The 10,217-nt window shown below is 39.8% G+C and overlaps 1 protein-coding gene across 1 annotated transcript; it reads right to left on the bottom strand.

Annotated features, from left to right (window-relative positions):
* Window positions 1-6,787: 6,787 nt before the first annotated feature.
* On the bottom strand, window positions 6,788-9,370 carry LOC106562818 (forkhead box protein B1). Its single transcript, XM_014127838.3, has one exon. The coding sequence runs from the start codon at window positions 8,771-8,773 to the stop codon at window positions 7,820-7,822; it is 954 nt and encodes a 317-aa protein (XP_013983313.1). The 5' UTR covers window positions 8,774-9,370; the 3' UTR covers window positions 6,788-7,819.
* Window positions 9,371-10,217: the final 847 nt, after the last annotated feature.

Below are 10,217 nucleotides of genomic sequence, written 5' to 3'. Positions count from 1 at the left end.
TGTGTTACTGTCTGGCTGCTGTAGTTATACCTGCCTTAACTCATACATGATGTGTTACTGTCTGGCTGCTGTAGTTATACCTGCCTTAAATCATACATGATGTGTTACTGTCTGGCTGCTGTAGTTATACCTGCCTTAACTCATACATGATGTGTTACTGTCTGGCTGCTGTAGTTATACCTGCCTTAACTCATACATGATGTGTTACTGTCTGGCTGCTGTAGTTATACCTGCCTTAACTCATACATGATGTGTTACTGTCTGGCTGCTGTAGTTACCTGCCTTAACTCATACATGATGTGTTACTGTCTGGCTGCTGTAGTTATACATGCCTTAACTCATATGTGATGTTTTACTGTCTGGCTGCTGTAGTTACCTACCTTAACTCATACATGATGTGTTACTGTCTGGCTGCTGTAGTTACCTGCCTTAACTCATACATGATGTGTTACTGTCTGGCTGCTGTAGTTATCCATGCCTTAACTCATACGTGATGTGTTACTGTCTGGCTGCTGTAGTTACCTGCCTTAACTCATACATGATGTGTTACTGTCTGGCTGCTGTAGTTATACCTGCCTTAACTCATACATGATGTGTTACTGTCTGGCTGCTGTAGTTACCTGCCTTAACTCATACATGATGTATTACTGTCTGGCTGCTGTAGTTATACCTGCCTTAACTCATACATGATGTGTTACTGTCTGGCTGCTGTAGTTATACCTGCCTAAACTCATACATGATGTGTTACTGTCTGGCTGCTCTAGTTATACCTGCCTTAACTCATACATGATGTGTTACTGTCTGGCTGCTGTAGTTATACCTGCCTTAACTCATACATGATGTGTTACTGTCTGGCTGCTGTAGTTATACCTGCCTTAACTCATACATGATGTGTTACTGTCTGGCTGCTGTAGTTATACCTGCCTTAACTCATACATGATGTGTTACTGTCTGGCTGCTGTAGTTATACCTGCATTAACTCATACATGATGTGTTACTGTTTGGCTGCTGTAGTTACCTGCCTTAACTCATACATGACGTGTTACGCTCTGGCTGCTGTAGTTACCTGCCTTAACTCATACATGATGTGTTACTGTCTGGCTGCTGTAGTTATACCTGCCTTAACTCATACCTGATGTGTTACTGTCTGGCTGCTGTAGTTATACCTGCCTTAAGTCATACATGATGTGTTACTGTCTGGCTGCTGTAGTTATACCTGCCTTAACTCATACGGCTCTGATATTTATAGTCATATTAATGTCATGCCAGCTCCTTCAGCTCTGAGATGTATAGTCATATTAATGTCATGCCAGCTCCTTCAGCTCTGATATGTATAGTCATATTAATGCCATGCCTGCTCCTTCAGCTCTGAGATGTAGAGTCATATTAATGCCATGCCAGCTCCTTCAGCTCTGATATTTATAGTCATATTAATGTCATGCCAGGTCCTTCAGCTCTGAGATGTATAGTCATATTAATGTCATGCCAGCTCCTTCAGCTCTGAGATGTATAGTCATATTAATGCCATGCCTGCTCCTTCAGCTCTGAGATGTAGAGTCATATTAATGCCATGCCATCTCCTTCAGCTCTGATATTTATAGTCACATTAATGTCATGTCAGCTCCTTCAGCTCTGAGATTTATAGTCATATTAATGCCATGCCAGCTCCTTCAGCTCTGAGATGTATAGTCATATTAATGCCATGCCAGCTCCTTCAGCTCTGATATTTATAGTCATATTAATGCCATGCCAGCTCCTTCAGCTCTGAGATGTATAGTCATATTAATGCCATGCCAGCTCCTTCAGCTCTGATATGTATAGTCATATTAATGCCATGCAAGCTCCTTCAGCTCTGATATTTATAGTCATATTAATGTAATGCCAGCTCCTTCAGCTCTGATATTTATAGTCATATTAATGCCATGCAATCTCCTTCAGCTCTGAGATGTATAGTCATATTAATGTCATGCCAGCTCCTTCAGCTCTGATATTTATAGTCATATTAATGCCATGCCAGCTCCTTCAGCTCTGATATTTATAGTCATATTAATGCCATGCCAGCTCCTTCAGCTCTGATATTTATAGTCATATTAATGTCATGCCAGCTCCTTCAGCTCTGATATTTATAGTCATATTAATGCCATGCCAGCTCCTTCATCTCTGATATTTATAGTCATATTAATGCCATGCCAGCTGCTTCAGCTCTGATATTTATAGTCATATTAATGTCATGCCAGCTCCTTCAGCTCTGAGATGTATAGTCATATTAATGTCATGCCAGCTCCTTCAGCTCTGATATGTATAGTCATATTAATGCCATGACTGCTCCTTCAGCTCTGAGATGTAGAGTCATATTAATGCCATGCCAGCTCCTTCAGCTCTGATATTTATAGTCATATTAATGTCATGCCAGCTCCTTCAGCTCTGATATTTATAGTCATATTAATGCCATGCCAGCTCCTTCAGCTCTGATATTTATAGTCATATTAATGCCATGCCAGCTCCTTCAGCTCTGAGATGTATAGTCATATTAATGCCATGCCAGCTCCTTCAGCTCTGATGTTTATAGTCATATTAATGCCATGCCAGCTCCTTCAGCTCGGATATTTATAGTCATATTAATGCCATGCCAGCTCCTTCAGCTCTGATATGTATAGTCATATTAATGCCATGCCAGCTCCTTCAGCTCTGAGATTTATAGTCATATTAATGCCATGCCAGCTCCTTCAGCTCTGAGATGTATAGTCATATTAATGCCATGCCAGCTCCTTCAGCTCTGAGATGTATAGTCATATTAATGCCATGCCAGCTCCTTCAGCTCTGATATTTATAGTCATATTAATGTCATGCCAGCTCCTTCAGCTCTGATATTTATAGTCATATTAATGCCATGCCAGCTCCTTCAGCTCTGAGATGTATAGTCATATTAATGCCATGCCAGCTCCTTCAGCTCTGATATTTATAGTCATATTAATGCCATGCCAGCTCCTTCAGCTCTGATATTTATAGTCATATTAATGTCATGCCAGCTCCTTCAGCTCTGATATTTATAGTCATATTAATGCCATGCCAGCTCCTTCAGCTCTGAGATGTATAGTCATATTAATGCCATGCCAGCTCCTTCAGCTCTGAGATGTATAGTCATATTAATGCCATGCCAGCTCTTTCAGCTCTGATATTTATAGTCATATTAATGTCATGCCAGCTCCTTCAGCTCTGATATTTATAGTCATATTAATGCCATGCCAGCTCCTTCAGCTCTGAGATGTATAGTCATATTAATGCCATGCCAGCTCCTTCAGCTCTGATATTTATAGTCATATTAATGCCATGCCAGCTCCTTCAGCTCTGATATTTATAGTCATATTAATGTCATGCCAGCTCCTTCAGCTCTGATATTTATAGTCATATTAATGCCATGCCAGCTCCTTCAGCTCTGAGATGTATAGTCATATTAATGCCATGCCAGCTCCTTCAGCTCTGATATTTATAGTCATATTAATGCCATGCCAGCTCCTTCAGCTCTGATATTTATAGTCATATTAATGTCATGCCAGCTCCTTCAGCTCTGATATTTATAGTCATATTAATGCCATGCCAGCTCCTTCAGCTCTGAGATGTATAGTCATATTAATGCCATGCCAGCTCCTTCAGCTCTGAGATGTATAGTCATATTAATGCCATGCCAGCTCTTTCAGCTCTGATATTTATAGTCATATTAATGTCATGCCAGCTCCTTCAGCTCTGATATTTATAGTCATATTAATGCCATGCCAGCTCCAGGCAAATAAATAATCTCTCTCTCCAGAAACCTTCAACGGAAACAGACAAAAAAATAATCTCTCTCTCCAGAAACCTTCAACGGAAACAGACAAATAAATCATCTCTCTCTGGCCCTTTCATGAAACCTTCAACACAAACAAAGTTCTGACTGAAGTGATTTTCACCCCCGTGGCGGTGACATTACCGCCACTGTAAACACATTATAAATAACATATTTCTGTCCATTCCTCGTTTCCATACTTAAGGTTAAGTTGAGTTCATTATGCAGCCCACTGCCCTCGTGGAATAAGCAACGCATAAATTATACATACTAATTACACTGGATGGGCAGCCACTTTAATGAACGCCCTTAATTAAACCCTACAACAACACTGTGGTTGTGTACAGGACGGAATTGGAGGTGGAGCTATATTTCACTCGCGTGTGTGTGTGTGCGTGTGTGTGCGTGTGTGTGTGCGTGATTTAACCTTCATATCTGACTGGATGGGTCTTACTTCGGAGGTAAACAAGGACAGCAGTAATTTAAAATATAATGCAGCTGATTACATCACAAAGCTTTACAAAGGGACCCCATTCACACTGAAAAGCTGTTGCATTGTAAAGGTTTTGGAATAGAAGATACTGTGTGAACCTTGGTTTCAATTAGCATTTTGATAATGACAGCCTACAGGGTAACACATCAGACTGACTTGGTATTTCTAAAATCAGGAGTTACCAGACATCTCGTTCTTTCTCATTTTCCAAAATTAAAATCATGAAATCCCAGAGGGACATATTTAAACCAGTGCAAAGTTTGTGTTTTTTGTTGTTGTTGTAAATGTTCATATATAAATTACAGTTTCGTGCAAAAACGTTTAAACTGAACTTCAAGCTAATGAGATAGGTTTGCGCATCTGGATTTATGAAATTCAATTGGATACTTTCAGTGAATTCAAGGCCTTCAAAATGTAGCTGAGAATTCATTATTATGCATTGATTTCAATCGTCATACTTTAATTAATTAAACCTGATTGTTAAACACAAATACATTTCAAAGCAAACCAACCTTGTGGACAGTTGGATTGTATCTGAATTCCAGGATAGTTTTCAATCAAGGGCCGAGTAAAAATGTTGAAGTTATTTCACTACACATATATGCAAATATATGTTTCCGTCACTATCCTATTATAATAGAATAAATATATATTTCTGTAACTACTCTATTATAAATATATATTTCTGTAACTACTCTATTATAAATATATATTTCCGTAACTACCATATTATAATAAAATAAATATATATATCTGTAACTACCCTATTATAAATATATATTTCTGTAACTACCCTATTATAAATATATATTACTGTAACTACCCTATTATAAATATATATTTCTGTAACTACCCTATTATAAATATATATTACCGTAACTACCCTATTATGAATATATATTTCTGTAACTACCCTATTATAAATATATATTACTGTAACTACCCTATTATAAATATATATTACCGTAACTACCCTATTATAAATATATATTTCTGTAACTACCCTATTATAAATATATATTACCGTAACTACCCTATTATAATAGAATAAATGGAACAGGTCTCTGCTCGTCCCTGAGAAAGACTGAGATATGAAGAGCTCTTTAAAACGTTGCTTCTAAAACACAAATAAATTGCGTTTGTGTATGGTGTACCTGTAGCCTGCGGTAATAGATGTAGTCGATAATGTTCTGACTGTAACCTCTGGTGAAGCACATTTAAGGACCAGACGTAACACCACCAACATTATTCAAATACAGTATCAACGAATTGCGATTGCGTTTTTAGAATAATGAGTGTATTGGAATGCATCGTAACGCCGTTCCTCTGCTCAAGCCCAGTTCACTGCTTAATGAATACAATAGCGAAATGCGAGGTATTCTCGGTATATTTTATGTGTGTGTTTACACTTTATATTATGAGAAAAGTGAATGTCATCATTTCACACCATTGACAAAAAAAAATGGCAAGTGTCGTCGTCAATACACTTCTTGTGTTGGCACCGTCCAACAAACCTTCAACGTTGTGCAAACAGACAAAACAGAGAGAGGCGGGGATCGGAGGGGGGGGAGGGGCACATTTAAATTCCAAAGAGGTTTTCAGAACTCCTTTCCAAGTCCCCCCAGTCAGCAATGTGTTGGTGAAAATCACTCTTTTTGTCTGATTGTAAAAGGGGCTGTATCTACACCAGCGGCCCGGTCTAACGTCGCTATTCTTTCCGTTCTCTATTCAAGACGAACGGACTGAATGAAGTGGATCGGTGGGGGCCATGTATTTGATGTAGGCCTCGTCAATAGCATACAGTGATGGAATCCTAATATATTTGTTTATACTTAGGGATGGGGGATTGAGTTGAGAAAATCCCCAGGAATAGGTTATTATAACAGTGAATATTTCTCATTTACATCCATAACGAATATTGTCTCAAAGGAAGTTTGTAAATAGAGGTTGAGTGGAATATTGGTTATTATTTATTTGTCCAAATACAGCTATAATTTCTTAAATATATATCGTAATATTATTATAGCTGTAGTATAAATAGAATATTAGGCCTATAACTGTGATTAACGCTGGAACATAAAGGAATCCGTGTTTCCCGGAGCACACACCTGTAACCTGTTGAATAAGTGAGATCTGCACTCTGAATTGCCTTCATGCATTTTAATCAAGTTCATTTCTGCTCTAAATGTGGTTTAATAGGATCCAATGTCATATAAACCTCAATGAATCATGTACAATTACATAACCACTATTATAACTACCTTATAATAATCTAAACTACTATGGTCTAGAACGCTACAACACCAACAATCATATTTACTAGAGCACTATATATATTTTTAAATGTGTGTGTGTGTGTGTGTGTGTGTGTGTGTGTGTGTGTGTGTGTGTGTGTGTGTGTGTGTGTGTGTGTGTGTGTGTGTGTTAAATAACCTGTTCTAAAAAAAATAAAAACACACTGCAATGTAGCATAATGTTTACGCAGTTGTCTTTTAATGGGAAAATATTCTTGATGACCAATAATTTATTGCAGACACATGGCACACTTGGAGAGGCACGCATGCTCGCAGCAAATACAACACAACGTTTGGAAATAGCATGCGTTTTAGAGAACGTACAAATATACTGCTTTTTTTTATTTTTTACATCCGGTCACCACAGTGTATTTTTTTATTTTATTTTTTTATTAAAATGGTCCACAGAACAACTACAGATCATCTAAAACATCTAACCAAAAAAAAAGTGCAGTTTACAACATTTCAACATATTCTTCCATCAATTCAAATATTTTTGAATGTTTTGAATGCAGACAACCAGACACCAAAGTAAACCATAAATATTCTGTTTTCAAGTTTTGTTATTTGAAAATGTCACCTCTGTGATTGTTCTTTTTTTATTTATTTATTCTCCTAAAAACTAGATTTGGCTGTTTGGTATAGCAAATGCAATGCGCATTAAAAGGGAGCTGTAACTAAAAAGTCACGTTAAATTTAATTTACAAAAGTTGATTTCATTTATTTATTTTTCTGGGCCTTTTTATCTTGACGAAAATCCAACAAATATATATATATTTTGACAACATTCTCTAATGTAATAACTCATGGGAATTGGTTTACCATTTTTAGATTAATTGAATTGAAATATTTATTGGAGATTTTTGCAATAAAATGTAAGCAAGAATATAGATACGGATAACGACAGTGCTTTTGAAGATAATCTCAGAATTGGATTATTCTTAAATGACCTAAAAAGGTAACAAAACGATGTAGCCTATATGCGTGTCATAGAAAGACAAGGGTCACTGCCACAACACATTTTCAAGTAAAACATCTAAGTACATCGATAAAACCCACAAAACGCAAATATCTTGCCTCATGATTGTAGAGCATATTTTAGTTGGTTGTCATAAATGATCAAACAATAAAATACCGCTTTGGAAAAGTTGATAATCATCTCTTTTCTTTTTCAGAAGTTTATAATAAGTCCCATGCGCTAACGTCATGTCAGTGCACCGACACCACGGACTGCATGGCCGAAGAGGCCGGGTTAATGAGCGTTTCGCTCGGCGTGGCAGGGCTGCTTTGGCTGGTAGCTGTCTGAGGAGACGTGGGGCTGAGAGACTGGGGAGAGTTCGCTAAGAAAGCTGGAATATGTGTTGGCAGCGCCGAGAGCCCTGGCATCGAAGTAGGTGTGGGCTTGATTGGCACGGGGATGGCAGGTAGACTCTGTGCGCCATAGCAAATAGACTTGAGGGGCATTCCGTAGGCCGAATAATCACTAGCCATGGAGATGGGAGCTACCGTGTCCATGACGCTGGAGCTGTACATATGAGGCCAGGCCGTGGTGAGCTGGTTGTGCAGCGGGTAGCCAGCAGACATAGACTGCATGGTGGAGAAGGCCAACCCGCCTGGCATTTTATACTCTCTGGCGATTATATTCTCAATTGCGAACGGATGTTTGAAAGTAGACGGTTGGTGAGAGACTCCTATGTTGTAACCGGACATCTGCGGGAGATGTGTGCCAGAAGCAGCCAGAGCGCTCAGTCGGAGTTTGGCTTGTTGTTGGAGATAGTGGGCAGCGTCCGACGGCTTGCTTTGCGCCAGGTGCTCAGACGCCATCATCATTAACTTGAAGCGTTTACGACGCCGCAAGAAACTTCCGTTCTCGAACATGTCCCCGCAACTGGGATGGAGAGCCCAGAAACTCCCTTTACCGGGCTGGTCCGGCCGCCTGGGGATTTTAATAAAACAGTCGTTGAAAGAGAGATTGTGCCGTAAGGAGTTCTGCCACCGCTGGGTGTTCTCTCTGTAGTAGGGGAACCTGTCCATGATGAACTTGTAGATCTCGCTGAGAGGGAGCATCTTCTCCGGGCAGGACTGGATAGCCATGGCGGTCAGGGAGATGTAGGAATAGGGAGGTTTCTGGTCGCTATACGTGTTTCTCCCCGGACGAGGCATTCTGTTGGACTTTCTGTCAAAATTACTATGCTGAAAGGCGCGTCAGGCTACAGTTGTTCCACTTTTTCTCAGACAAACAGGGGAAATAGAACTCCTTGAAAGAAGTATCACTCTAGGACGGGTTGTTCAAAACAACTGTTCAAAACAACATTACGAACGCGTAAAACTCCATACATTCGCCGCATAGATTGCCTTCATAACGCACTGTAAAAAATAAAAAAAGGCAAAATCCCCGCGCTTAAAAGTTACTGAAAGTTCGCCAAGATGCATGAGATGCACTCACTGTCTGTTTCCTCCGTGGACTGTTCACTCAGCGCTTATGGGCTGTGGGTCTTGAAAACAGCCGTCCTATGAAAACAATCTCGTTCTCTCCCTATATGATGCGCTATCTTTAGTTAAGCAAGCAGCAATAAGCTTTTCCTTTCCCCCCCCCAAACACACCACGACTCTCTGAATGGTTCCCGATATGTTGTGGCCCTTGTTTTGATGAGCAGAGCTAAGTAGCTGCTATTTCCATGTCCTTCCCCCGAACCGTGTGATAGTTTAATGTGGTGACAGGAGAAAAGACCCCCGTAGAGCCGCTTCATTAATGTGCCACTTCTTCGCTATCACATGACAATCGCCTTGGGTGGAGAGGAGGAGGGGGGAGGGGGGGGGGCTACTCGCTCGGAGGAGAAAGCAAAGGCATAATCTGAATTCATTTATACCTATTTACATGGACACCTTGAGCCAATAGAAATGATTTCCATTTGAAGACAGAGCGAAGGGGTGAAAAGGCACAGCGACCCACCGGATTTGAAGTGTGAGGGTGGGTGATGAAAGCCCGGTTACGCCGTGTGAAGGTATGCAGATAACCTTTTGTGCACCGAGCGAGGGGTTGCTTAGTCAACTATTTGCGTTTACAAATAGAGCTACTAAGCAATTTTGATGTTTGGCGTGCAGGGCCGTCGCTTCTTGGCATAGTCTCTCTATTTGTTCTGTATTGTCCTTTGTAAGTTTTGTTTCGTGTTGAATGACGTGTCATTGATTACATTTTAGTTTGAGCTGTTTAGAGGGGAAAGTGTGAATTGAACTGATATTGAATCGACAATTTGTGTACCAGTCTGTGATCTATAGTCATCTAACTGGTGACTAACAGTTTGTTTACTCTGCCATATTAATTAACGTCTTTTCATGACGGTTAACTGTTCATTTCCCTTTGGAATAATATACAATTATTTCCTGAATGTATTTTGCTGGAGTTGTATTGTCAATTGCTGCTCAATACACTCCCCTTGAATACTGTTACTTTTGTCTGACTTGTATTTTTCCCTCTTTGAGTGGTGTGTGTGTGTGTGTGTGTGTGTGTGTGTGTGTGTGTGTGTGTGTGTGTGTGTGTGTGTGTGTGTGTGTGTGTGTGTGTGTGTGTGTGTGTGTGTGTGTGTGTGTGTGTGTGTGTATTCAG

Source organism: Salmo salar, chromosome 26 (genome assembly GCF_965601325.2).
Source record: "Salmo salar chromosome 26, fSalSal1, whole genome shotgun sequence".
Lineage (NCBI taxonomy): Eukaryota > Metazoa > Chordata > Actinopteri > Salmoniformes > Salmonidae > Salmo > Salmo salar.
Note: the sequence above shows the minus strand (reverse complement) of the source record. Positions and strands in the feature narration are given on the sequence as shown.

Excerpts from the sequence above, each read along its gene's own strand:
- LOC106562818 (XM_014127838.3), bottom strand. The coding sequence starts at position 8,773 with ATGCCTCGTCCGGGGAGAAACACGTATAGCGACCAGAAACCTCCCTAT.